This window comes from Athene noctua, chromosome 3 (genome assembly GCF_965140245.1).
Source record: "Athene noctua chromosome 3, bAthNoc1.hap1.1, whole genome shotgun sequence".
Classification (NCBI taxonomy): Eukaryota; Metazoa; Chordata; class Aves; order Strigiformes; family Strigidae; genus Athene; species Athene noctua.
This window is the reverse complement of record NC_134039.1, coordinates 87,485,381-87,513,242: the sequence shown is the minus strand read 5'-3', so window position 1 is coordinate 87,513,242 and position 27,862 is coordinate 87,485,381. Positions and strand designations below refer to the sequence as shown.

The following is a 27,862-nucleotide window of genomic DNA, read 5'->3' as shown; positions in this document are numbered from 1 at the left end:
ATTCCCACCCCTTTACCCCCTCCCCTTGCACACTCGCCCCCCTCGCACACTCACCGATGGACACCAGTTTGATGTGTTCCCTCTCCAGGAACTCCAGCGCCACCGACACGTTCTCCAGCTTCATCTGCCGAAAGTTGGGGCGCGGGTGGTACTTGCGCCCCATTTTTTTCTGGCTGAGCACCTCGAGGAGGGCGATGAGGCGCAGCCCGTCGCTCAGGTCCCGCTGCAGGTCCCCGATCCGCTTGTGCACACACTTGAGGTGCTCGTTGCACCAACGCGTGAACGTGTTCTGTTGGATCTTCTTCCACGGCGCGTCCTCGGCCAAATCCTTCTCGGTGGCCGGGAGCTCCTCGGGCTCCTCGCCCGGTTGGGCCTCGTAGGTGGAGTTCATGGTGGTTACTGGGAGGTACTGGGAGGTACTGGGGGCTGGGGGGGGGGGGCTGGCTTGCTGCTAGGGGGGGCTGTAGCCCAAGCTGAAGGTTGGTGGCAGGGGTGGAGGCCCTGGGTCACTCCTGGTGGCCTCACACAGGGGGGGTGCTGGGGGGTCCTGACTCAGTCCTGAGGGCTTTTGGGGGGGGTCCCGGGTGGGCGCTGGTGGCCCTGGGGGGGGGGGTCTGGGGTCAGTCGCGGTTCCTTGGGGACGCCCTGGGTGAGTCCCGGTGTCCTTGAAGTAGTGGGGGGGGGGGGGGGGGGTGTCCCGGTGCAGTCCGGCGGTTCTGGGGGGGTCCTGGATCAGTCCCGGTTCCTTAGGGGGGTCCGGGGGGGGGGTCCTGGCTCAGTCCTGCGGTCCTGAGTAGGTGCTGGGGGGCTGGGGGGGGCTCCTGGATCAGTCCCGGTTCCTCGGGGGGGTCCCGGTGCCTGTAGGGGGGGTCCCAGTTCAATCCCGGTGCCCGTGGGGGGGTCGCGGCTCAACCCCACCGTCCCGAGGGGTCCCGGGTGGCCGCCGGTATCCTGGGGGGGGTCCCGAGTCAGTGCCGGTGTCCTGCGGTGGCGGGGGGGGTCCCGGTTCCCGGTGGGTAACGCCGGTGCTGGGGGCCGGTGTCCCGGGGGTGTCCTGGGTCAGTCCCGAGGGGGGGTCCCGGCTGCCGGGGCTCGGGGTCCCGGCTCGGTCCCGGTGTCCCGGCGAAGGCTGGGGGGTGAGGGGGGGTCCCTGTTCCCGGCGGCGGCGTGGGGGGACGGGGGGGGGCGGCTGGAATCCCGGCTCGGTCCCGGTTCGCGGAGCGTCGCGGCGGCTCCCGGCGGGGTGCGGGGTCCGGAGCGGGGTCCCGGGGCGGTCCCGGTGCCGGTGGGCGGCGGGCGGCGAGTGGCGGCTCCGGGGGCGGCGGCGGCTTTAAGCGCTGCCCGGGCCCGTCCCGCCCCGCCGGGCCCCGCTGCCCGGGATGGGCCCGGCCCGCCGGGGGGGGCCTGACCGCAGCCGCTATTTATAGCCCCGGCGGCCCCGCCACGCGCCCCCCGCACCCCCGAACCCCGGGAACCCCCAGTGCCGGCACCCCGGCACCCCCGAACCGCGGGAGCCCCGAACACCGGCACCTCTGGAACGTCTCGGAACCCCCAGTGCCGGCACCTCCGGCACCCCAAAACCCCGATAACCCCAAACCCCGGTGACCCCAACCCCCGGCACCCCCAAAACCCCGGCACCCCCAACCTGCCCCGCACCGGCACCCCGAAACCACCGGTAACCCCAAACCCCGGCACCCCCGGGAACCCCGAACAGCGGAACCCCCCAAACCCCGGCACCCCCAACCCCCCGAAATCCCTGAAACCCCGGCACCCCCAAACCCCCCAATCTCTGTCACCTCGAAATCGCGACACCCCCAAACCCCCGCACCCCCAAACCCTGTCACTTCGAAATCGCGACACGCACCCCCAAACCCCCGCACCCCTGTACCCCGAAACCCCCCAAACCTCGGCACCCCCAAATCCCGGCACCCCCGAACTCCGAACCCCCAAAACCGCAGCACCCCAAAACCTCCCATCCCCGTAGCCCGGACACCCCAACCCCCCCCAACCCCCCGTGATCCTGATCCACCGGCACCCCCAAACCGGGCACCCCAAAACACCCCAGGACAGACACCCCCCCCAACCCCCCAAACCACAGCCGAACCCCCCAAACACCCCCCGCCCCCCCTTTAGTCTCTCCCGAATTGGGGGTCACACGGGGGGGGGCTCATTCATATTTGGGGTTCCCCGTGGGGGGGCCCCTCGGTGACCCCCCAATATCCCTGGTGCCCCCCCGCACTGGGGGGACCCATGGGGGAGGGGGTGGGGACACACACACACATTTGGGTGCTGGGGGGGGGCTGTTGTAATTTGGGGGGGGGGGGGATCATGTTCCCCCCGGTTCCGGTGTCTGGTGACGTCACCGTCACCGCGTCACCCGCCCTGGAAGCTTCCAGGGGGGGGGTGACACCGTGGGGATGGGGGGGGCGGAGGGGGTGCAGGAGGGCCCCCCCCCCATCGCTTTGTGACTCAGTTTCCCCCCCCCGCGTTCCCGGGGGGGTGGTGGGATGGGGTGGGGGTGCACCCCAGGGTGACGGTGGCGGAGGGGAGGGGGGGGGGGATCTGGGGGGGGGACACAATGGCCCAGGCGGCTGCGCCAGCACCTAAAAATAACCCGTCGAGTCACAGCCACGCACCCAGCACCCAAAATACCCCGGGGGGGGCACGGGGGGGGCACACGGGGGGCACACGGGGGGCACCTGCACCCCAGGGACACTCACAGCAGCCGTGTGGGGGGGGGAAGGTGGTGTATTGGGGGGTCTGGGGGGGTCAGAGGGCGTCGAGGGGGGGTCAGGGTGCTCGGGGGGGTCTCAGCTCTGCTTCAGGTGCCGGTGGAGGATGATGATGGTGGAGGCCAGGAGGAAGAGGAGGAAGGGCCTGAGCCCGCCGGTGCTGTCCTGGGGGGGGGAGAGGGGGGTCAGGGTCACCCTGAGCCCCCTCTGGGGTGTGTCACACCCCCCCCATCCCTGTGTCCCCCCCCGCCACCCAGTACCTGGCTGTCCGTCCCCTCCAGGCACTGGGACTGGGCATCCTCGGCGTGGGGGGACACTGGGGACACTGGGAGGGGCCCCTCGGTGTCCCCCGGCTCCTTGGGGCACCTGTGGGAGAGGGGACACGAGTGGGGGGGGGCAGGGGGACACTGGGGACAAGGGGACATGGGACTGGGGCATACTGGGGACGGGGGGACACGGAGTACATGGGACTGGGGGATACTGGGGACATGGAGAAGGGGACACTGGTGACAGGAGGGACACGGGACTGGGGGACACTGGGGAGACGGGGGGGACAGGGGGACATGACCAGGGGTCCTGGGGCCAGTTATGGGCAGAGGGGCTGGGGGGGACACGGGGACACGGCCCAGGGGCCGGGGGGGTCAGGGGACACGGGGGGGACGTGGCCAGCAGGACACAGCTGGGGACCAGTGGGGATGGGGGGGGCACGGGGTGGTACCTGTGGCCGTGGGGGTCCCGGGGCGGTGGCACCCGCTGCTCCTCCCCCAGAGCCCGCAGCCCGGCCGGGGACCCTGCGCGGGACCAGCGTCAGCCCCCCGGCACCCAGGGCCACCACGGCCACCAACCCACCACCCATGGCCACCATCCCACCACCCGTGGCCACCAACCCACCACCCGTGGCCACCAACGCACCACTTGTAGCCACCAACCCACCACCCGTGTGGCCACCATCCCACCACCCCTGGCCACTATCCCACCCTTTGTGGCCACCTTCCCACCACCCCTGGCCACCATCCCACCACCCCTGGCCACCATCCCACCACCCGTGGCCACCATCCCACCACCCCTGGCCACCATCCCACCACCCGTGGCCACCATCCCACCACCCCTGGCCACCATCCCACCACCCGTGGCCACCATCCCACCACCCGTGGCCACTAACCCACCACTTGTAGCCACCAACCCACCACCCCTGGCCACCATCTCACCGCCCCTGGCCACCATTCCACCACCCATGGCCACTAACCCACCACTTGTAGCCACCAACCCACCACCCCTGGCCACCATCCCACCACCCGTGGCCACCATCCCACCACCCATGGCCACCATCCCACCACCCGTGGCCACCTTCCCACCACCCCTGGCCACCATCCCACCACCCATGGCCACCTTCCCACCACCCCTGGCCACCAACCCACCACCCCTGGCCACCATCCCACCCTTTGTGGCCACCAACCCACCACCCACGGCCACCATCCCACCACCCCTGGCCACCATCCCACCACCCGTGGCCACTAACCCACCACTTGTAGCCACCATCCCACCACCCGTGGCCACCGCCGCGCCCCGTTGCCCCCGGTACCGTGGAGCCGTGTCACCCGGCCGGTGTCACCGCGGTGCTGCCCGTCCCTGAGGCGAGCGCTGGCCCGCAGGCTAGCGGCCTCCAGCCGGTACTGGCCGCAGAGCTCCCACCCGCACCGCAGCTCCACCCGCAGCCGGGCCACCTCCTCCCTCAGCCGGGCCACCTCGGCCGCCCGCTGCCCGGCCTGGGCCACCGCCGCCGCCCGCTCCGCCCGCGCCTGGGCCAGCGTCCGCTCCAGATGGGCCACCCCGGCCGCCTGCCCCGCCTGCAGCTGGCCCAGCTCGGCCTGCAGCCGCCGCAGCTCCGCTGGGGGGGGGAAGGCGTTTGGGGGGTGCCCGCGCCCCCCGGGGTGCCCATGTGTGAGGCGCTCCCCCCCCCCCGGGTGCCCATCCCCGGTGGGGGGCTCCCCGAACCCCCCCCACTCACTGTCCACGGAGGGGGGGGCGCTGGGGGGGTCCATGTTGCTCGTCCCGGGTCACTGGCCCCAGGGGCAGCGTCTCTGGTTGCCCTGGCAACCGTGGCCCCGCCCCCACACGCACACCCTCCCCCACCCCGGGGGGGCCCTGCCTGGGTCACCGGGGTCGGTGGGGGGGCGAGGGGGGGGACTTTGGGTGCCCACACCAGCACCCCCCCTGCTCCTGCCCCGGGGTGCCCCCCCAGCAGCTTTAGGGGGTGCTGTGGGGAGCGTTCACCCTGGAGCCTACTGAGGGGACGGAAGGGTACGGTACAGCTCCGTGTACGGCCCAGTACGGTCCAGTCTGGTATGGGATGGTCTGACCTGGTACAGCCCAGTACAACCCAGTATGGCCCAGTAGAACACAGCATAACCCAGTACAACTCAGTACAGTACAGCATGGCCCAGTATGACCCAGTACAACCCAGTACAGTACAATACAGCCTAGTACAGCCCAGTATGACCCAGTACAACCCAGTACCATACAGTATGGCCCAGTACAATACAGCCCAGTATGACCCAGTACAACCCAGTACCGTACAGTATGACCCAGTACAACCCAGTACTGTACAGTATGGCCCAGTACAGTACAGCCCAGTATGACCCAGTACAACCCAGTACCGTACAGTATGGCCCAGTACAGTACAGCCCAGTAGAGCACAGCTCAGTATGGTCCAGTACAGCCCAGTACAAACCACTACAGCCCAGTATGGTGACATTAGTGTGCTGGGGGGGGGACCCCAAATCCCCGCCCCAGGGCTGGGACAGCGCAGTGGCAACAAGACCAAGCCTGGGGTCCCCTGTGTGTCCCTGGGGACCCCCCTGCACCCCCAAACCAGGCCTGAGCTGGGGGGGTTCCCCCCCAAAAAAAAACAACAAACAGGAGCCCCAACAATTGGCTCAGCCTGGCTTAGGAGGCCGACTAGGCTCTAAGCTTGGCTTAGCCCCCCTAAGCCAGAAGTTTGCACAAGGATGAGGCCTTGGGCCCCCCCCAGCTGTGTGTGTGTCCCCCCCAAATCCCCCCCCCCAAGATGTGTCGGGTGAGGAGGAATTTTACCTCTTTGAGACCTTTTGGGGGGGTCCCCACCGTCACGTGACCCCGGAGGGTGGGGGGGGCCCCTCATGGGCTTCATCTTCAGGGTGGGCCCCCCCTCAGCACGCGGGAACGCCTCAACTCAGTCTTGGCCCCCCCCAAAACTTTCCCACCGTTATTTTTGCACTCGGGGGGGGCCGTCCCCCCGCAGGCAGGTGGCCGGGGGGTGGCCCCGCCTGGGACATGGTGGCCACACGGGTGGGCAAGGGCAGGGGCTGGGGGGAGGGATGCGCCAGGAAGGGCGGCTCGGGCGGGAGGGCAGGGGACGGGCAGGGGACGGGCAGGGGACGGGCAGGAGGACGGGCAGGAGGACTGGCAGCCGGGCCAGGGACCAAGGCCAGAGGCCTGCCCTGCTGAGTGGCCGCTCAGCTGCAGGGTGTGAGCAGGACACAGGCAAGAGGACAGGCAGGAGAGGGGACAGGCAGGCCGCAGGCAGGAGGAGAGGCCGCAGGCAGGAGGACAGGCAGGAGGAGAGGCCGCAGGCAGGAGGAGAGGCCGCAGGCAGGAGGACAGGCCGCAGGCAGGAGGAGAGGCAGGAGGAGAGGCCGCAGGCAGGAGGACAGGCAGGACAGGCCGCAGGCAGGAGGAGAGGCAGGAGGAGAGGCCGCAGGCAGGAGGAGAGGCAGGAGGAGAGGCCGCAGGCAGGAGGACAGGCAGGAGGAGAGGCCGCAGGCAGGAGGAGAGGCCGCAGGCAGGAGGAGAGGCAGGAGGAGAGGCAGGAGGAGAGGCAGGAGGAGAGGCAGGAGGACAGGCCGCAGGCTGTGACCACCGCGGGCTCCTCCAGCCTCCACCACCCACCCCAGGCGGCTGCGGCCACACACGTGGGGACCCGCCGGGCCCACAGCCTCGACCTGCACCCCCAAACCATCCTCCCCCTCACCAAGAGCCCCAAAATCCAGCACTGGGTGAAAACTGGGGGGGGGACACTCGGGGGGGGGGGGGGGGGCAAGGATGTGCAGGGACACTTGGGGACACTCGGGAGCACCCAGACACCAGGGGCACCCAGGGGTGCCCAAGGACATCAGGGGAGTGGGGACATCTGGGGTTCAGGGTCAGCCAGGGGTGTCCGGGGACTGGGGACAAGGATGGGGACACCCCGGGACAGGGACATGGAAGATGGGGGACACCCAGGGACACCCCAGAACACCCAGGGATGGGGACACCCCAAGACAGGGACATCTGGGATGGGGGACACCCAGGGACCCCCAAGACACAGACACGTGGGATGGGGGACACTTGGGGACCCCCCAGGACATGGACACTTGGAGTCTGGGGACACCTGGGGACAGGAACATGAAAGATGGGGGACACCCCAGGACACCCAGGGATGGGGACACCCCAAGACAGGGACACCTGGGATGGGGGACACCCAGGGACCCCCAAGACACAGACACATGGGATGGGGGACACTCGGGGACACCCCAGGACATGGACACTTGGAGTCTGGGGATACCTGAGGACAGGAACAGGAAAGATGGGGGACACACAGGGATGGGGACACCCCAAGACAGGGACACTTGGGGACACCCCAAGACACAGAGACATGGGATGGGGGACACCTGGGGACACCCCCATAGCCCCTCCAGGCCTGGGGGGGCAGCAGGTCCCCAGGGAGGGGCAACGGGATGGGGACAGGGGGGACCCCCCAGGGATGGGGGTCCCGTGGGGGGCTCAGCCCCACGGCGCCGGCAGCGCAGGGACCCCCTGGGCCTGCCCGGGACCCACAAGTAGCAGTGGGGCAGGGAGATGGGACAGTGCCACCCCCCTACATCTGTGGGGGTGCTGAGACCCCACCCAGGAGCTGCGGGGCAGCAGGGACCCCCCCACTCCCCCCAACCTCCCCCTGGGGGCAGGGAAGAGCCCCCCGCCCCCCCTTGCCCTTTTTTGGGGTAAAACAGCAGCAATTCCGTCACGAGCCCCCGGCACGGCCCCTGGGGTGGATGGAAACAGTTTTATTGAGCCACGTCCGCGCGGTTGAATCCTGGACACTTGATTTAAGGGGACGGGGAAAAAACGGGGAGTTTTGGGGTGATTTTGGGGGTGGGGGCTTTTTTTGGGGGGGATAATTCTCTTTTTTTGCCGTGCTCCCCCAGCCTGGGCAGCACCAACCTCGGGACGAAGCGGCCGGAGGAGGATCCACAGTGGCGAGCGGGAAGCGAGAAGGTTCCCCGGGCGAACGCGGGGTTCAAAAAAAAACCCCCCCAAAAATTAAGAAAAAAAATAATTCTAAAATATCGTTATTAATCCTCACGGAAAAAGAGCAATTCCAGGCCGCGGCGCGGGGCCGCGGGTTGGGTTTATTTATATTTTTTTGGGGGTGGATTAAAGGCACTTTGAGCAACGCCCTCAACTCGTGTTGCTGATTAATTAACAGCTCCAATTCATTCCCTAATTAATTAATTAGGTGGGTGGGGGGGAGCAGCACCCCTCCCCCAGCTGAACCCTGCGCTCGGATTTGCAAAGCTCGGTCTAAACTCAAGTGTGACTCAGCGCTGGGTTTATTTTTCCTTTTGGCCCCACTGTTGTCCGTGTTGGGTTTTTTGGGTTTTTTTTCTAGAGTTTTTGGTTAATTTTAAAAGCTGGGGGGGGGGCTCAGCATCACCCCAAAAAAGGGAGGGGGAGGGGGGGGGGTGTTACCATCGCTCTGCCCTCGGCTCGGTGGGAGACGCGGGTCTTTGCTTCACGTGGAACCAAAAATAATATAAAAATAAAACAGAAGTTGTTAAAACGATAAAACAATGCATAAATCTAAAAAAAAAAAAAAAAAAAATAAAATCACAAAGTGTCATAATAAGAGTTGGGTTTGGAGAAGGAAGGGGAAAAAAAAAATAATAATAAAGGACGGGAAGAGATTTTTTTTTTTTTGTGTGTGTGTGTGTTGTTTCACCTCATCGCCTGAAATAACAGTCTCAGTAGCGAAAAAAAAATGGTTCTTACGAGAATCCCAGAAACGGTAAAAAATAAATTATTTAAGAAAAGCCTTTTTTGGGGAGCCCTCAGAACTCATCGTGTCGCACCAAGGCCTCGCCGAAGTCCGTGGCCTGGCTCCCCACGAACAGGTCGTACTTCTCCACGATCTCCTCTCGGGTCAATTTTCCGTCCTGCCAGATAAATATCCATAAATTCACATATTTTAATTTATTTTTTTTTTAACCGTTTCACCCTCCTTTTCTCCCACAAAACCGCGCCCCCCCCCCCCCCCCCCCCGGCGCCCACCTTATCCTGGTCGGACTCGTAGACGAGGTGCCGCGCCTCGGCCTCGGCGTGGTCGTAGTCGGACGGGAGGATCCAATCTTTGGTTTCTTCTTTATCCATTTTCCCGTCGCGATTTTTATCCCGAAATTCCACAAATTGTTCCCGTTCCGTTTTGACCCACTCGGGCTCGTCGGCGTCCCCGTCGTGGCTGTACATGTCACCTGGAAGGGACGGGGACACCCTCAACACCCCTTCACCGCCGCCCCCACAGAAGCTCCCTCTTTAAATTTTAACTTTTTTCCCTTCAATTCACCCTAAAAAAAAAAAATTAAAAAAAAAAATCAAGCGGTTTGGGGAAAACTGATGTATTTTGGAGTGGGGACACGCTTCTCCATGTCGGATTAAAAAAAAAAAAACAAAAAAAACAAAAAAAAAAAAAAAGGGGGCAGCTGCTCAGCACCTGCCTGCCAAGGGAGGGGGTAGGGATGGGCAGTAGTAAAAAAAAATTTTTTTAAAAAGCAGATTTTTGGCGTTTTTACAGAGAAAATTTATTCTTCGGGGTCTGAAAGTATTTTTTTAGCCCCCCACCCCAAATCCCCCAACATTTGGGATTCAGGATTTAAGCTGGTGAGGCCAGAGGAGGGTGGGGGGAAGGTTTAAAATTTAGGAAAAGGATTAAACGGCTGGAGGGGTGGGGGGGGTACAAAAAAAGCGGATTTTTTGCCTTTTTTTATTTTTTTTTAAACGCAAAATATTTATTCTTTGGGGTCTGAAACTGGTTTTTTCCCACCCCAAACCCCCCAACATTTGGGGTTTGAGATTTAAGCTGTTGAGGCCAGAGGAGGGTGGGGGGAAGGTTTAAAGTTTAGGAAAAGGATTAAATGGCTGAAAGGGGTGGGGGGGGAGACATGCAAAAAAAGCATATTTTTGGCATTTTTTTTAACACCGAAAATTTATTCTTTGGTGTCTGAAAGTGGCTTTTCCCACCCCAAACCACCCAACGTTTGGGGTTTGAGATTCAACCCGGCGAGGCCGGAGGAGCGGGGGGAAGGTTTAAAGTTTAGGAAGGGGATTAAATGAGGGGAGGGGGGGCAAAGCGTGTGCCAGCAGCTGCCACCAGGGTAAAAAAAAAAAAAAAAAAAAATTTAAAAAAATTCATTTTTGGCTTTTTTTTTTTTTTTTTTTACGCAGAAAATTCATTCTTTGTGATCTGGAAGTGGCTTTTCCCACCCCAAACCCCCCCAACATTTGGGGTTTGAGATTGAAGCCGGCGAGGCCGGAGGGGCGGGGGGAAGGTTTAAAGTTTAGGAAGGGGATTAGGGGGGTGGGGGAGCGCGCGCGGCGCCTCACCGATGTACTCCTCGAGGTCGATGAAGCCGTCGCCGTTCTTGTCAATGTCCTCCATCGTCTCCTGCAGGGACAAAACGGGGGGGTCAGGCGCCCCCCAAGGCGTTTCCCCCACCCAGCTCGAGCGCGAGGATGCGACGTTTGGGCGTTAAAACGCCCCCAAAACGGTGGGGTTTGGGGTCTCACCTGCACCACGATGTCCTTCATGTACTCGTACTCCTCTGGGTGCAGGAAGGCCGTGAACTCCTCCTTGGTGGCGGTCAAGTCCCCGTCCTTGTCGGCCATCTTGAAGCGGCGCTCGTCCCGCACCATCATTTGTTTGTAATTAAACCCGTCGTCGGGGTCGGGGTCGTCTGGGTGGGGGGAGAGAAGAGGCAGTGGCCCGGGTCAGCTCGGGCAGGGGGGGCCGCCCCATGGTCACCTCCAACCCAACTTCAAGTCAACATCTTTAACCCAGCCTCAAGCTCAACTCAACTTTCTCAGCCCAACCTCAACCGCCTCAAGTTCAACTCAACCCAACTTTAACCCAACCTCAACCCGACCCCCCTCAACTCAACCTCAATCCAACTCCCCCTCAACCCAACTTCAACCCACCCTCCCCTCAACCCAACGGCTCTCAATCCAACCCCCCTCAAACTCTTCGGCCCAACCTCAACTTCATAGAAACAAAGACCATTTTGGGTTGGAAGGGACCTCAAAGACCATCCAGTTCCAACACACACACCCGTCCCCCCCTCCAGGACACCTTCCACTAGCCCAGGTTGCAACTTCAACCTCAACCTCCCAATGCTTTGCCACGGCAGCCTAAATTTTAGGTAGTGGCACCCGTCGCCGGGAGGAAGAGGAAGAGGAGGAGGAGCTGCCAGCAGCCGCAGGACACCAGCATTCCCCGGGGAAGATGCCCCCGCCCCCCAGGAGACAGTGCTCAGGGTTTGGGGGTTTTTTTTGGCTGGCGCGGGGCTGGAGGCTCAGCCTAAGCTATTTCTGGAGGAGAATGTGTAAGGGGATATCGCTCCCCGCTGCTGGGGCGGCTTCAAAGCCAAGGGAACATCCCCCAGCGCCCGCCGCGGTGGGGGGGATCGGGGCACACGTGGCCCCGGGGTAGAGCCACTGGCAACAGCTCGAGATAAGCTCTGGGATGCCAGAGGCAGCTTTGTTTGTCAGCCTAGAGGAAAAAAAAACAATTTTAAAAAAAAAAAAATCGGTGGAGGAGGCCGTAGGCGAATCTTTGCGGGGTGAAGTTAAGCCAGAGCCAGGCCTGGTCTAAAAAAAGGCTCCGTCCCTTCTCTGTTTACATCCAGGACAAAAGGCAGGGGATTAGGCAGCGCGGTGCAAGCCCCGGTGCTAAATAGAAGATGGTAAGATTTTATTTTAAGTCGCTTCTAGGGCATAATTAAACCTAAACTTCCCTGGTTTAGTCCCGAGGTGAAAGCTGGGCAAGAGGAAAGCCCAGCCTCGGGGCCGGCTGTACGCCCAGGCACAGCCACTCCAAGGGGAAAGAATTTCTTTAAATATTGGGGATTCCGTCGTCGGGCCGAGGGGCTGCGGTCGGCTGAGGGTTTAAAAAGGTTAAACCCACCCAAAACCGCTTTGCGATTTAGTCCTGGGTTTAGAGGGCGGGTGGAGGGGAGAGAATGGGGGGAGCAAAGGCACCAGCTCCACTGTTTAATTTGAATTTTAAGCTGGTTTCACAACCCACCTGTGGCGACAAGGTAAAAAAAAAAAAAGGTATTATTATTACATCCTTATTTTTAAGGGGATTTTAAAGGGAGTTTTATGAGTAAAAAAAAAAAAGAATATAATATAATTCTTAAAAATAAGAACATAATAATTATATTCTTATTTTTCAGGGGTTTTAACAGGTTTTAAAGTTAAAAAGAGCGCTGCTATTATGTTCTTGGTTTTAAGGGAAGTTTTACATGTGAAAAAAAAAGAATATTCTTAAAGAATTATTAAAAATAAGAATAGTACGTATACTGTATATATTAATATTGTATAAAAGATAATCATTAAAACCGCCTCAAAAATAAGAATATAATGATAATAACGCCTTTTTTTTCTTGTAAAACTCCCTTTATATTCTTATTTTTGAGGAGGTTTTAAAGGGAGTTTTACAAGTTAAAAAACATTTCTTAAAAATTAAAAGATAATTATATTCTTGATATAATTCTTAAAAATTAAAATATAATAATTAAATTCTTAAAAACTAAAATATAATAATAATTATATTATTTTAATAGAATTCTTAAAAACTAAAATATAATAATAATTATATTATTTTAATAGAATTCTTAAAAACTAAAATATAATAATAATAATTATATTCTTATTTTTAAGGAGATTTTAAAGGGGGTTTTACAAGGAGAAAGGCCGTTGTTGTTGTTATTACCGTATACTATTATTTTTAAGGAGGTTTTAAGCGCAGTTTTAGTTCCAGAAGAAGCTTTTGGGTGTTTTCTCACTTGAAATTTTTGCTTTTCCCTACAGAAAACAGGATTTTGACGGGCTGAAGGAGCCTCGAGCCCAGCTCTGGGTGCGACCCAGGGACTAACGCAGCGCTGGGAGGTTTAGTTTAAGAAAAACCCCAGCGAACCCCTCCACCAGCGTTCCGTTTTGATAACAAAAACCCGTTTGGTTTTGGTTTTTTTACACTGCTCGGCCGAGCAGCGAGCGCGGGCGCTGCCGCCGCTCCCACGTGCCGGGCCAGGGGTGTTTTTAAACTCGGTTTAAGGGCTCGGCCGGGCTCTTGGCCGCGGCTCAAACTCTCCGGAGGAATTTCCAGCGGCGTTTGCAGGCGTGGAGGGAGGATCTTGGGGGGAGGGATGAGACTATCGGGGCAGAAAGGAGCTGGGGAAAAGAAAAAAAAAAAAAAAACCACAACCCTAAAAAAAATTTTTAAAAAAGAAGCCTGGAGCCAGGGGTTTCCTCGTTAAGATTTTTTCTCATTAAGGGTTTTTTCTCATTAAGGTGTTGGGTTTAATATTTGACACCTGCAGGGCCTAAATCCCACCCCAGACATGGAAAAATGTCATCAACGCCGTCCTAGGAGGCCTCCCAGGCTGGGTTTGAATGGACAGATAGGCTAGGCTTAATGGGTCTCCCAGTCATTACACTATTAATGGAAAGGAGAAGCTAAGTAAGGCCTGGCCTAGCCCTGAGGGTGACTGGGAAGCTCAGTAAAGCCTAGCCTTGGGGGTCTTTGGGAGCTGGTTTCCCCAGTCACTAGTACAGAAAGCTTCAGCTTCCCCCAAACTTTAAGCCTGTCTTTAAGAGACACTGCAGCCTTGCTCAAACTTTAAGCCTGTCTTAGGAGACACTGCATTCCTGCCTGAGCTTTAAGCCTCTCTTAAGATGCAGCAGTCTCCCCCGAGGTTTAAGCATCTCTTAAAAAAACTGCAGTCTCGCTCAAGCTTTAAGCCTGTCTTGAGACCCTGCAGCCTCCCCCAAGCTTTAAGCCTCCCTTAGAGACACTGCAGCCTCCCCCTGAGCTTTAAGCTTAAGAGACACCGTAGGCTCGCTCAAGCTTTAAGCCTCTCTTAAGATGCTGCAGCCTCCCCCTGAGCTTTAAGCTTAAGAGACACCGTAGGCTCGCTCAAGCTTTAAGCCTCTCTTAAGATGCTGCAGCCTCCCCCTGAGCTTTAAGCCTCTCTTAAAAGACAGTGCAGCCTCGCTCAAGCTTTAAGCCTCTCTTAAAAGACACTGCAGCCTCCTTCGAGCTTTAAGCCTCTCTTAAGGGAGGCTGTAAAAGAGCCCGAGGGAAGATGGATGAGCCAGACCCAAGAGGCAACAGCCTCCATAGGTCCTGCGGGCGCATTTGACTATCTTTGGCAATATTTAGCAAATTAAACTTTATTTCATGCTTCCAGGCCGTAGCTCATCGTCCCATAAACGTCTGCGTTCCAGCGGGCGGGAGGAGCTGCCAGAGGAACTGGGATCTTTCCAAGCTCTTAACCCCCGAAGAGCTTCTTCTCACCTCGCTCTGGGGGGGGGGGTGGGTTTAAGTCCCGGGGGGGCTGCCGAGCGGGTTTAGGTGCTGAAGATCTACAAGCTCTGGGGTCTAAAGCTGCTGCCAGGCCTAGGCGGGGGGGCTGAGCTGCGCCCGGCCGCCTTTGGGAAGCGATTAAACCTCTCTGCTAGGAGCTGCAGGGATTTAGGACGAGTTCCAGGGATTTAGGAGGAGCTGCAGGGATTTAGGAGGAGCTGCAGGGATTTAGGAGGGGCGCAGACCCCCGGAAGGGCCGGGGGGGGGGTTTAACCTCGTCAGCGCTCAGGGTTGGGGGAAGCTGCCCCAAGGAAGCGCGTCAGTAAAGCAGAGACCCGCGGGCACGGGGCAAACCGCCTCAGGGGGGCTTGTTTGGGGAGGGGGGGTCCATATTGGAGGGGTTTTTCCTCCCCCATATTTGGCAAGGTTCCCCCGTATTTTTTTTTCCCCCCCATTTTTTTTTTTTTCCCACCAAAGAAATCTGTTGGGTTTCTTTCCTCCCCCCATGTATTTCTTTTTTGGTTTTTTGGTTCCCCCCCCCCCCCAATATTTGGGGGGTTTTATCCACTCATATTTGGGGGGGGGGAGGGCGTTTATCCACCCTCATTTTGGAGGGGGGAGGAGGGGGTGTTTCCCCCCATATTTGAGGTTTTTTTTTCCTCCCCTATATTTGGTTTTTGTTTCCCCCCCCATATTTGGGGGTTTATTTTCTCCCCCCATATTTGGTTCCCCCCCGTATTTGTTGGGTTTTTTTTCCTCCCCCATATTTGGTTTTATTTTCCCCTCCCATATTTGAGGGATTACTTCCCCCCCGTATTTATTTTTTTTTTCCCCTCCATATTTGGGTTTTTTCCTCCCCCCCGCCCAATATTTGGTGGGGGGTTTTTTTCCCCCCTTTTTTTTTTTTTTTCCCTCCCACATTGGGGGGGTCATTTTCCCACATTGGGATTTTGTTTTGCTTGGTTTTTTGGCCTTTTTTTTTTTTTTTAATCACATTTTCCCCCTCCGATTACTTCACCAACACCATCAAGAGCCCAATTCAGATTATTATTAATTTTTTTTTGGGGGGGTGAGGGGGAATTCTGAGGCTTTGGGGTCGGAGGGAGCCGCCGCTCTGCTTTACTGCCGCCAGCCCACCACCAGCTGGGCCACCTCGCCCCTTACCGAGGTAGGTGCCATATGTCACGTTCCTGTACTCATCCCAGGAGATAAATCCATCTTGGTTCATGTCAAACTCCTGCCACTGCCGTTCCACACTGTCATACACGTATTTCTTCTGGGCCTTCTTAATCCAGGCTTTCAGCTCCCCCTCCGTCACAAACCCATCCTTATCCGTGTCTATCTTACCTACAATCACTCTACAAAAACAAAACAGCAAGTTTCAAGCGCCGGCTCCGCCAAGTTTTTATCCCAAGAGTAGAGACCTACCTAAAATGTAGCCGTAGGTGGCATTTTTATATTCCTCCCAAGAAATGAGGCCGTCCTCATTGAGGTCGTGCCCTTTCCACTGCCGCTCTACATCCTCGTATATCCAGCGCTTTTGTGCAAACTTAATCCAGTCTTTCAGCTCTTCCACTGTTACAAACCCGTCTTTGTCTTCATCTATTTTACTTACAATCTTTCTGTAGGAAATGCAGAAAAATCCAGCAAAAAGTTAAAGGAAAACAAGGCTTTCGTTTGCCCCGGGGAGGCCGGAGCGAGCAAGTCGAGGGGTTTTTGTTTCCGTGTGCCGGCGGTTTGATGGCTTCTCCTTAAAACCAACGTAGGGTTTAGGTGCTGGAAACACCGATTTGCTCACTCTCAGGCCACGCGGGTTTTTGTATCCTTCAGGAATTGGGTGGGGAAAGCATTTTGGTCTCAGATCTGGGGAAACACCCCGCGGCGTGCGGGCGGGGAAGCGCGTACTTACGTTAAAGGCCTCGACGGGATGCCAAGACCCAGCTTTGGGCTCATTCTCAGGCCTAAGCTCAGCCCAACAGAGAAAAAAAAAAAACAAAAACAAAACCCTGGCGGGGCAGAAGCAACCGTGGGGTCCCACCCGGTTGGTGAGGGGGAAACCAGAGCCGCGAGGTTTATTTTTAGCGGCAGCTGTGAGGAGACAGCGGCAGGAGGAATGCGGGAGCCACCGGCAGACGCACGCGAGCCTGGGTGAGCTGGGCTACTTAATCCTCGTGGTTTACTCCTAGGAGTAGCCGGGGTGTTGGCAGGAGGCGCGGTGCTGGGAAGGGTCAGTTTGGGGCTCCCCCCACCCCGGCCATCAATCACAATTTTTATTTTTTTCCTTCTTTTAGTGGGAAAATTCCACGTGAACCCGGTTCTGTTAAACTCAATTAATCCCTACGGGGTTTTCGAACTGGTGGTTGAGGTTTAAAATCCCCACCAGACCGTTAATTCTGAGATTATCGAGGTGAAGCATCAAGTGCAAACACAACCCCATCAGACAGGGGGGGGCGATGCCGGAGCCCCCCCTGTGCTTCACTCCCGGGTCCTGCTGGTCCCTCACTGCTTTTAAAAAAGCAAAATCACAATTTCCTCTGTGGCACAAAGCGAAAGGTTGGACAGATATTTGGGATAAGACTGGCAAAAAAGTTTTGCTTTCCTAAAATTTTGCCTTCCTAAAATTTTACCTTCCCAAAAGCAAGAGGCTGAATGGATATTTAGGATGAGACTGGTAAAAAAATATTAACTTTGCCTCCCAAAACTTTGCCTCCCCAAAAGCAAAAAGGTTAAGTAGATATTTGGGATGAGACTGGTAAAAAATATTAACTTTGCCCTCCCAAATGCAAAAGGCTGAATAGATATTTAGGATGAGACTGGCAAAAAATATTAATTTTGCCCTCCCAAAAGCAGAACACTGAATGGATATTTGGGATAAGATTGGTAAAAACCAGAATTATTTCCTTTACTCCTAGAAGAGCCTTTGAGCTCGTGGTGGCCGGCAGCCCGACGGGGTCATTTTCCAGCCCCGTTCTGAGTCTCTATTTCAGGGCAACAATTCCAATTGTCCTATTTTGAGAGCAGGTCAGGATACACCAGCAGCGAGCAGGCGCCGCGCTCCAGGATGGGCTTAAAAACTCCTGAAGGGTTAAACCGAGGACAAAGAAAAAAAAATCAAGGATTGGGCTGGTTGGTGACTCCAGAGGCCGGATCCCATTGGGAATTTCCCTGGTTATCAAATCTGAACCATCCTGGCCTGATTCACCGGTTTTTGTGACACCAAAGCAAGAGGTGAGGGAGCAGAGAGGCCGAGCGACAGGATTTGGGACAAAACCACTTTTCAGCTGGCCGAGGGCAAGGAGAAGGTGGCCACCGAAATCGGCTTCAGGTGGTCACCCTGGCCAGGAGACATTGGAGAAAAAATAGAAATAAAAATACACCGGAACGAAGAACCGGAGCCCGGGCGGGAGAGACTTTTCCAGGAAAGGTTTCTAGGTGGGGCAGCAGAAGTTCGGAGGTTTAATTAGGAAAGAGCTTCCCTGTTTAATTGCGTTAAGCGAAAGTTAAACTGTCCTCACCTGGGGCAAGCTCAGCGCCGCGGGGGACACTTAGGCAGCTCCTAAACCTCTGCCTACAGCTGGCTCAGGGCTTAGTGGTGAAACCAGATGCTCACAGGCTGGTTTCCCAGGGCAGAAGCCACAAAAAAAAACATGAGTTTTAATTTAAAAAAAAAAACAAAACCAAGAAGTTTTGCCACAGCACGTGGGGAGGGGGCGGCAGGGGCACCAGCTGGAGCTGCTTCGCCTTCCCGCTCCCTACGGAAGCGAGGGGGATCCTGTTTGCTCGGCACTGTTGCCAGGAAACTGGCCGAGCATTGCCCAAATTCAGCAGCTTTTAAAGAAAAAAAAAAATAAATAAATAAATGAGGGAGAGCACGGGAGCGAAATCCCGGCGGCTCCAAGAAACGGGGTGGGGGGGTGAGAAGAGGCGTGTGGAAATCCAGTCGGGAAGAACCAAGATTCCAGAAAACTGGATCCTTTCGATAGCCATTAGAAAATAATATAAAAAATTTACATGATTATACATTCGTAATAAGTTTATCAAACCAATTCAGGCTGGGGAAAGTGTGATGAATTCGCCTCTGACTAAGACAAAAAAAAAAAAAAAATTAAAAAAAATTGTTTTATGTCAAGGGCGAGAGCAGTTTGGAACTTGTTAAAACATCCGAGTGGAAAGTCTTACCCCAGCCCCGGTGCCTCTGCCAGCTTTTTCCAGCAGATAACTCAGCAGAACAATGAAATTAAAAACCCGGAGCCGTGACAAAGCCGACGGGGCAGGAAAACAGCGCAGGGGGAGGCTCGCGCCGGCGCCTTTCTGCCCTCCGCAGCTGCACGCTTGCGTTCGCTCCTGCTTCGGGGGGAAAAAAAAATTGAAAAATTTTTAAGAGAAAATTTTTTAAAAATTAAAAAAAAAAAAGTCAAGAGATTCTCTCTGAATTATTTCCCTCGCTTAAAACCCACCTGGGCTCAGCTTAATTTTGCCATTTGCTGTGACAGATCCAAACATTAAAAAAAAAAAAAAAAAAAAAGGATTTTTGAAGTTTAAACAGTCCCCAGGGACAAAAAACAAGGCCCAAACCCCCACTTTCCAGCAGGCCCGGTGGTGTCTTTGCCTTTATGGAGGGTAAATCGGCCGGAGGGTTCATACAGACCCCGCCAAGGCCGGAGCTGGGAACGTGGCTGCGTCTGTCTGCTTCTCCCTCGCGTGGTCCGGGTTTCCCTTCTCGTCAGGAAGCTTCCTCCCCCCCCAAAAAAAACCCAAAACCTGCCACCACCTCCCCATCATCCTCAGCGTGGTCCAAGTGCTGCTCCAGCAGCGTCGAGGCCGCAAGCAAAGCTGCTTTCCCCCCAAAATAAAACACTAAAGCTGAAGATTTAGTGATCAGTTTGGAGCGGGACAAGTCAAGTCCTTCAGCCCGATGTGTTAAGAAAGGGCCTAAGGGCAAGGCCGAGCTCAGCGGGGAGGTGCCGGGCGGGAGCGTGACCCTTAAGACTCTCCAAAAATGTCTCATCGGGGCTGAACCTCGGAAGGTTTAAGCCTGTTCTAAGCCCAACGTGAACAACTGCGCTGGCAGCTGCTGCCGCCGCGCGCACAAAGGCCCGGGCTGGAGCCCAGGAGCCGGGCTTGCCAAAGCCAGTCTCTGATAAACCCCCCCTCCAGCTCTGCTGGTGGCAAAAGGATGAAGCAGGAGGTCATTTTTTTAAGAAACGCTCTGTTTTCACTAACCAGCTGCTTCTCAAGCAACAACGTGGCAGGAAAACGCCAGGAATCCCCCAGGGCCTCGGACTCCAGCGGTAATCGGAGACCGGCGGGGTCTGAGCACGCCAAAACTGCTTCTTTGGAGGGAAATTTTGTAGTTTTGGGGAGTGTTTGGTGAGCAGGAGCAAGAGCGAGGGGTCAGAGGAGCTGAAGGGGTCCCGGCAGGCTGAGAGGAGAAGCGCCCCCGCGCCGCATCGGTCGCCAAATTTCAGCTGCCGCCGCCTTAAAAATGGCGGGTCAAGGGGTTTAGTCGAGACTAAATCGGCCACTTGAGGTGCAAGAGAAGGTCCGTGAAGGCCAGGGGGGATTTTTACAACCAGAACAATCCACTGTGGGTTCATTCTCTCTCAATTTGGGGTTTTTTTTTTTGTTTTCCTTACCCGAGTCTCTCCTTGCTCTCCTCCGGCGTGAGCTGATCGAAGGTTTTGGCCTCGTCGGCGCCCAGAAAAGCGTCGTGGTCGTAGTCGAAGTTCTGGGCGTCGTCGTGGACCTTGTCGCTGAGCTGGGGGTCGTGGTGGACCCGGTCCTTCTTCTCGGTGGGTTTGCTGGAGATGCAGAGCATGGAGAGAGACAGGCACAGGAGGAGCTGCGGGACGCTCATGGTGGGTCGCAGGCACCTGCGGGACAGCGAGACCGGGGTGGGGGTCAGGAGCCAGAGCGGGCGCCGCAGCGGGGACGGGGCGAGGGCACCCGCCAGAACCATCAACCTGCCCGGGCTACACACCAAGAGAAATTATTTGCCCAGACTACACGGCCAAGAAAATGAATTTGCCCTGACTATGCCACAAATAAAATTAATTTGCCCAGGGTACGTGGCCAAAAGAAGTTATTTGCCCAGACTACACCGCCAAAAAAAAGAATTTGCCCAGGCTACACCACAAAGAAAATGAATTTGCCCAAACTATGCCACCAAAAAAAAAAATCTGCCCAGACTACACGGCCAAGAGAATGAATTTGCCCAGTCTACGCCGCCAAAACAACAAATTTGCCTGGACTACGCAGCCAAGAAAATTAATTTGCCCGGACCGTGTGGCCAAAAGAAAGAATTTGCCCAGGCTATGCCACAAAGAAAATAAATTTGCCCAGACTACGCGGTCAAAAGAAACAATTTGCCTGGACTACATGGCCAAAATGATGAATTTTCCCAGACTACGCCACAAAGAAAACAAATTTGCCTGGGCTACGAGGCCAAAAAACAAAGAATTTGCCCGGGCTATGCCACAAAGAAAATGAATTTGCCCGGGCTACATGGCCAAAGGAAAGAATTTGCCCAGACTACACCGCCAAAAGAAAAAATTTGCCCAGACTACACAGCCAAGAGAATGAATTTGCCCAGGCTATGCTGCCAAAACAACACAATTTGCCTGGACTACGCAGCCAAGAAAATTAATTTGTCTGAACCACGTGGCCAAAAGAATTTGCCCAGACCACATGGTCAAAACGACAAATTTGTCCAGGCTACATGGCCAAAAGAATTTACCCAGGCTACACGGTCAAAATGATGAATTTGCCCAGACTACGCCAGCAAGAGAATGACTTTGCTTGGACTACATGGCCAAAGGAACTAATTTGTCTGGACTAAACAGTCAAGAGAATGAATTTGCCTGGACCATGTGGCCAAAACAATGAATTCGCCTGGGCTACGCCACCAAAATGATAAATTTGCCCGGAGTACGAGGCCAAAATGACAAATCTGCCTGTACTTTGTGGCCAAAAGAAAGAATTTGCCCAGACTACGGGGCCAAGAGAATGAATTTGCCAGGACTACACTACCAAAACAAAGAATTCTCCCAGACTAGATGGCCAAAACAATTAACTCATGCAGGCTACGTGGCCAAAACGACGAATTTGCCCAGACCATGTGGCCAAAATGACAAATTTGCCTGTACTTCGTGGCCAAAATAAAGAATTTGACCAGATTATGCAGCCAAGAGAATGAATTTGCTCAGACCACACAGTCAAAACGACAAATTTGCCCAGACTACAGGGCCAAGAGAATGAATTTCCCCGAGCCACGTGGCCAAAACAATGAATTTGCCCGGACCATGCAGCCAAAATGACAAATTTGCCTGGACCACGCAGCCAAGAGAAATGAATTCACCTGAACTATGCGGCCAAGAGAATGAATTTGCCAGGACTACACCACCAAAACAATGAATTTGCCTGGGCCCCACAGCTGAAACAATGAATTTGCCCGGGCTACACGACCGAAACAATGAATTTGCCCGGGCTACACGACCGAAACAATGAATTTGCCCGGGCTACACGACCGAAACAATGAATTTGCCCGGGCTACACGACCGAAACAATGAATTTGCCCGGGCTACACGACCGAAACAATGAATTTGCCCGGGCTACACGACCGAAACAATGAATTTGCCCGGGCTACACGACCGAAACAATGAATTTGCCCGGGCTACACGACCAAAACAATGAATTTGCCCGGGCTACACGACCAAAACAATGAATTTGCCCGGGCTACACGACCAAAACAATGAATTTGCCCGGGCTACACGACCAAAACAATGAATTTGCCCGGGCTACACGACCAAAACAATGAATTTGCCCGGGCTACACGACCAAAACAATGAATTTGCCCGGGCTACACGACCAAAACAATGAATTTGCCCGGGCTACACGACCAAAACAATGAATTTGCCCGGGCTACACGACCAAAACAATGAATTTGCCCGGGCTACACGACCAAAACAATGAATTTGCCCGGGCTACACGACCAAAACAATGAATTTGCCCGGGCTACACGACCAAAACAATGAATTTGCCCGGGCTACACGACCAAAACAATGAATTTGCCCGGGCTACACGACCAAAACAATGAATTTGCCCGGGCTACACGACCAAAACAATGAATTTGCCCGGGCTACACGACCAAAACAATGAATTTGCCCGGGCTACACGACCAAAACAATGAATTTGCCCGGGCTACACGACCAAAACAATGAATTTGCCCGGGCTACACGACCAAAACAATGAATTTGCCCGGGCTACACGACCAAAACAATGAATTTGCCCGGGCTACACGACCAAAACAATGAATTTGCCCGGGCTACACGACCAAAACAATGAATTTGCCCGGGCTACACGACCAAAACAATGAATTTGCCCGGGCTACACGACCAAAACAATGAATTTGCCCGGGCTACACGACCAAAACAATGAATTTGCCCGGGCTACACGACCAAAACAATGAATTTGCCCGGGCTACACGACCAAAACAATGAATTTGCCCGGGCTACACGACCAAAACAATGAATTTGCCCGGGCTACACGACCAAAACAATGAATTTGCCCGGGCTACACGACCAAAACAATGAATTTGCCCGGGCTACACGACCAAAACAATGAATTTGCCCGGGCTACACGACCAAAACAATGAATTTGCCCGGGCTACACGACCAAAACAATGAATTTGCCCGGGCTACACGACCAAAACAATGAATTTGCCCGGGCTACACGACCAAAACAATGAATTTGCCCGGGCTACACGACCAAAACAATGAATTTGCCCGGGCTACACGACCAAAACAATGAATTTGCCCGGGCTACACGACCAAAACAATGAATTTGCCCGGGCTACACGACCAAAACAATGAATTTGCCCGGGCTACACGACCAAAACAATGAATTTGCCCGGGCTACACGACCAAAACAATGAATTTGCCCGGGCTACACGACCAAAACAATGAATTTGCCCGGACTACACGACCAAAACAATGAATTTGCCCGGACTACACGACCAAAACAATGAATTTGCCCGGACTACACGACCAAAACAATGAATTTGCCCGGACTACACGACCAAAACAATGAATTTGCCCAGGCTACGTGGCCAAGAGCACCTGCCAGGACTAGCAGGCCAAAACAACAAACATGCCCAGACTACACAGCCAAAACAATCCCTGAGCCCCATGGCACTTGCAGAAACTCCTTCCCGTGGCCCCGGCGCAGCCCCGCGGTCAAACCCCCTGGCACGAGCCCCGGGCCAGCCCCTCGGCACAACACGGAGCGACAACTGCGGCTGTGGGGAGCCGGCCAGCGCGGCCAGGAATGCGAAGGATGTGCTCACCAGCCGCCCTCAGCTCTCACGTCCTCCTGGCCAATTCCCTCCCCCCAAAAAACTCCCCAAAAAAGAAAAAAAAATATTTTCCCAGAGAGGTATTTTGTTTCCAGACACTCCTCCAGCGCCTCCCATACCCTGCCGGGGATGGAACCCTCGCTCACACCTATTTCACTGTTAATTTAAGCCCCACCGGCCTCTCTACGCCCATCTGGAACCAAATTCCCGGTGCTGGGTGGGTGACAAGACGCCCACGAGGACAGAAACGCTCAGGACATGGCAGCGCTCACACGTGTTTGGGGAGAAAACGGCAGATAAAGACCCGTGACGGGGTGTTCCCCATCCTTAGGGCTTTCATCTTAATTTAAATCAAACTGCTAACGAACAGATTCTCCGGCACGCCGTGCCCCAGCAGGGTCGAGGCACCTTGCTCCCTCCACGCAGGCAGAATTCCTGAAAAGGTTTATTTCATTAAAAAAAAAAAAAAAAAAAAATCACATTTTTTTCTCTGCAGAAACCAGAAATAAGAGAGCATGGCTAAAAACACTCGCAGAGGTAAGAAAGAAGCAGGAGGGGGGAAAAAACCCCTCAACTTCTTGTAGAAGTAAACATCTGCCTGAAGCGTTACTCAGGACTCAGTGAGGTCAAGGGATTTTTTTAATTTTATTTTTTTAATTTTTTTTTTTTAATTTAAAAATCAACCTCTTGACCCATCTTTGCCCAAAATGATGCAGGCAGCAGGGCAAGGAATCCACTAAAACACACACACACCCCCCCAAAGGATTTATCCACATTTATTTGTGCTCTGCAGCGACAAGAGCGGGTGTTGGGGTCACTCCCCCCCTAAAATAAAAGCTCCCAGGCAGACGGGGGTGGGGTGGGGTGTGTGTTTGATGTTTAACATCACCACAATGTGCTGGTTTGAAGCCACAATCATACCCAGAGGACACAAAAAGGGATGAAAACAGGTCATAGGCACACACAGAAATATAAAAACCGGGGTGAAAAACCCAAGGCACGGTACGACTGGGCAGAACGGGGTGGGGTTAGCGGGGAGCAAAAAAAATCAAAGATAGATTAATTCCACCAGGAATTCCACTGTCAACTCTGGTCTGGTAAAGGGTAAACAAATAATGATGGCTCCGGGGTTTTGGCTGTTAATTAGCCCAAACTAAAGGGAAGTTTGGGCGTAGTTTTACTGAAGGAGGAAGACGGCTTTCGCTAGAGCCTCAGGAAGGAGGGAAAAGGCTGAAAAAACTCCAGCAGTTTTCCTCAAATCGCAGGTTATTTCTGCGCTGCCGCTCCGTCAGCTACTGGGAGGATCCAGTTTTTAAGCCCGGCCTAGAGGCAGGACCCCGCAAAGCTCAGCCGCCACGTCTCACGGCGGGAACCGAGGTGACACCACCACCAAAATATCCGAGTTCCGATTAAAACTGACATCGTGGGAAGTTAAAAACTTGCTCCTTTCTGGCTTTTGTGGTGGGAAGGATACCTGGGACCCACCCGGCGGGGACTCTCGGGGGGGTTTAAGCCCTTCTCAAGACCATGAGATTCGCCAGCAGCGTCCCTCAGGGAAGCGGGGGGGTGTGGAAAACCCTCGTCCTCCCGGGGAAGGAAACGGGATGAGAAGCGACGCCCGCGCGGCCGTTTGCCACCCGAGCTCGAGGCGGGTGAAAAATCCTCAGCCCCCGGCCGGCTCTGACGCAACCGAGCGCGGCCGTGACCTCAGCCAGAGGGGGAGGACACGGTTTAAGAGGAGCTCTACGTTTATATTTACACAGAGTACTGAGATTTGTGCTCGCTTTGAGCACGTCCCAACACCGAGGCCCTGCCCAACACAGACCAAACCCTCATTAATCCTAGGAGCGGGCTGGACTAAAGCACGGCGTGACCTGGAATCGGTGTAAATACCACGATTTTATCTACAACGTCTAAACAAAGTGGCGGCGAGCCAGTTGGAGGTGATTAAAAAGGGCCAATCTGACCTCAAACACATCTCTTGGCATCACGCCGGGTGCCAGGGAGGCGCCGAGCCTCACCTCTGCGAGGAAAGATGCTGCTCTAGTGCTTGGTGGGACAAAATAAAACCCAACCATAAACCAACCGTTATTGGTAAATAATTAATAAAAGTTACGGCTTCTGCTGACCAACTGCTGCTCTACCAAGAGGACTGACCTGCAAATTTTCCTCAAGGCTGATAGTTTGGGGGAAAAGAAGGCTTCGAGCTCGATTACAGGCACCCCAACTCCCTCCCCAGCTCGTTACGCAAACCACAAACCGCGACGGGAAGGGACGGATTCTCCTCAATAAAAGGGTCCCGGCAGTGAACCACGGGGAAGCCAGAAGCAGCAATTAGCGGCGGGGATTGGGGCAATATTCCCTCGAAATGGAGTCTGCCGAAACCTCGCCGGTGGAGGAAGGCGAGACTCGGGTTGGTTTTGTGGCCACATCGATGGGGGAAGCCGGGATTATGCGCTGAGCTCGGTTTTGTGGTGATGCTGAGAGGAGAAACCCCCTTGGAAAGGCATCGCTCACAGTCTCACTGGAAAAAAAAACCCGAGGGACAACAGAATTTGGGAATTAATTCTCTATTTTGGTTTTTAAGGGGTTTAATCCCTTTCCCCAGCAATCCTGGGCTGCAGGTAAACCCGGTCTTGGTGGAAGAGCAGCGGGTTTCCACGTGACAACGGGGGTGACGGTGACAAGGAGCGGGTGAGGACAAGCGGCCGCGATGCCAAAAGGCAAGAGGGCACGAGCGGGGGTGCGGGTTCGTTAACGAGGCCCTGCCCATAAATGCGTCGCCAACCGGCTGGTTAATGAGCGGACGGAGGGTTCTGCACCCTGAACGGGAGCTAAACCAAGTTACCGGGTGGGAAAGAAGCGATTCATGGCCCCCCCTGGGGAAAAAAACCCAAACATTCACTGATAAAGGAGCACAAAGTCTGGGGGTTTTGGGGTGAACTCAAAGGAAAAGGGAGCTGAGGGGACACCCCCCCATCACCCCCAGGGTCTCCCCGCAGCCAGCACCAGTGTCCCCAGTTATCCCGGTGCAGGATGAGGCCCGGGCCTGGCCCCAGCCCAGCCCGGGGGAGCCTGACAAGGAGTAGGGGTGGGGGGGGAACCGGGTACCGGTGTCGCCCACCCCGGGGGGTGCAGTGTGAGGACGGGGGGTCTCCTTCCCCCGCGGATGAACCAGCGGCCGAGCCCCTCGTTGCTGCGGGAGCCCCAACCTGTATAAAACGGGGGAAGGGGGGGAGCAACCGGCTGCCCTCTTCCCTCCCCAACCGCGGCCGTTATACCGGGGCCGCTGCGGCCCCACCGCGCACCCCCAGGCCTCGCCCAGGCGAAAGGGACCGACCGGGGGGGACGCGGCGAGGCCGGGGGGTGCCGTTCCCCGCTCCGGGTTGTCACGGCGACCGGGCCCAGCCCGGCCGGTGCCACGTTACCGCTCGCCCATACCGGGCCGCCTGAGCGCGGCCGGTCGCTGCCCGCTCCCAGCGGCCGCCCGCGCCGCCCCCGGCCGGGCCCAGGGGCCCCTCCCGCCCCGCCGGGCCCGCCCCGTCCCTCGCCGTTACCGGGAGCCGCCGCCGCCGCCACTCGCCTCAGTCGCTCCGCCGACCGGAAGTAGGCGCCGCGCCACGCCGCACGGCCCCCCGCGCTCTCTTCGCGCCGGCCACTCAGAAGGCGGCTCCTCCTCCTCCGGAGCCACGCTCGGCTCTTTGATTGGTCTCCGGCGCCGCCCGTCCTCCCTCCCGCCCGCCTCCCCGCCTCCGCCCCCCTCCCCGCCCCTTCTTCCCGCCCGCCCCCTCCGCCCGACGCAGCCCCGCCCCTTCCCCGCCGGAGACGCGGACGCTGATTGGCTGGAAAGCGCCACGTCCTCACGCGCGCGCCGGGCGGTGGCCCCGCCCACCCGGGCGCCTCGCTGCGGGGAGGGGGGCGCGCGCGCAGCGAAGGGGCGGGGCTGGCGGGGCGGTCACGTGCGCGCGGGGCGCGGAGGGAAAGGGCGGGAAAAGGGCGGCGATGGCGGAGGGCGGGGCGCCATTTTGGGGGGGGTGGAGGAAGGGGGTACACACCTTCCCCCGCCATCCCGGCGGGCAGGGCCGCGCCGCGGGACCGGCCGCTGCCATAGCACTGGGGACGCCG

At 56.3% G+C, this 27,862-nt stretch overlaps 2 protein-coding genes across 5 annotated transcripts in view; both read right to left on the bottom strand.

Annotated features, from left to right (window-relative positions):
- FLNC (filamin C) overlaps positions 1-1,303 on the bottom strand; it is a 45,269-nt gene extending 43,966 nt beyond the window's left edge. For 2 of the 3 annotated variants that reach the window (XM_074903599.1, XM_074903600.1), the window contains exon 1: positions 55-1,302. In XM_074903599.1, coding sequence (XP_074759700.1) covers positions 55-391 — 337 coding nt within the window. In that variant the 5' untranslated portion in view covers positions 392-1,302. Of the gene's footprint in view, positions 1-54 lie in introns of all 3 variants that reach the window. The other variant, XM_074903601.1, reaches the window with a different exon arrangement.
- A 6,467-nt stretch (positions 1,304-7,770) lies between these two features.
- CALU (calumenin) lies at positions 7,771-27,388 on the bottom strand. Of its 2 annotated transcripts, none has more exons than XM_074903597.1 (7): positions 27,295-27,388; positions 20,022-20,258; positions 15,814-16,007; positions 10,590-10,756; positions 10,407-10,467; positions 9,078-9,277; positions 7,771-8,962 (listed from the first exon to the last, which is right to left on the bottom strand). In XM_074903597.1, exons 2-7 carry the CDS (start codon positions 20,240-20,242, stop codon positions 8,858-8,860), a joined length of 948 nt encoding a protein of 315 aa, XP_074759698.1. In that variant the 5' UTR covers positions 20,243-20,258; positions 27,295-27,388; the 3' UTR covers positions 7,771-8,857. The 2 variants fall into 2 exon arrangements, with proteins under 2 accessions (XP_074759698.1, XP_074759699.1); XM_074903598.1 differs by lacking the exon at positions 15,814-16,007 and adding an exon at positions 15,550-15,743.
- Between the last annotated feature and the right edge of the window lie 474 nt (positions 27,389-27,862).

Bases quoted from the DNA above. Each gene is read 5' to 3' on its own strand.
- CALU (XM_074903597.1), bottom strand. From the start codon at position 20,242: ATGAGCGTCCCGCAGCTCCTCCTGTGCCTGTCTCTCTCCATGCTCTGC. The intron at 10,468-10,589 runs GTGAGACCCCAA...TTGTCCCTGCAG, and splicing joins TGAAGGACATCGTGGTGCAG to GAGACGATGGAGGACATTGA. The intron at 8,963-9,077 runs GTGGGCGCCGGG...TTTATCTGGCAG, and splicing joins ACGAGTCCGACCAGGATAAG to GACGGAAAATTGACCCGAGA.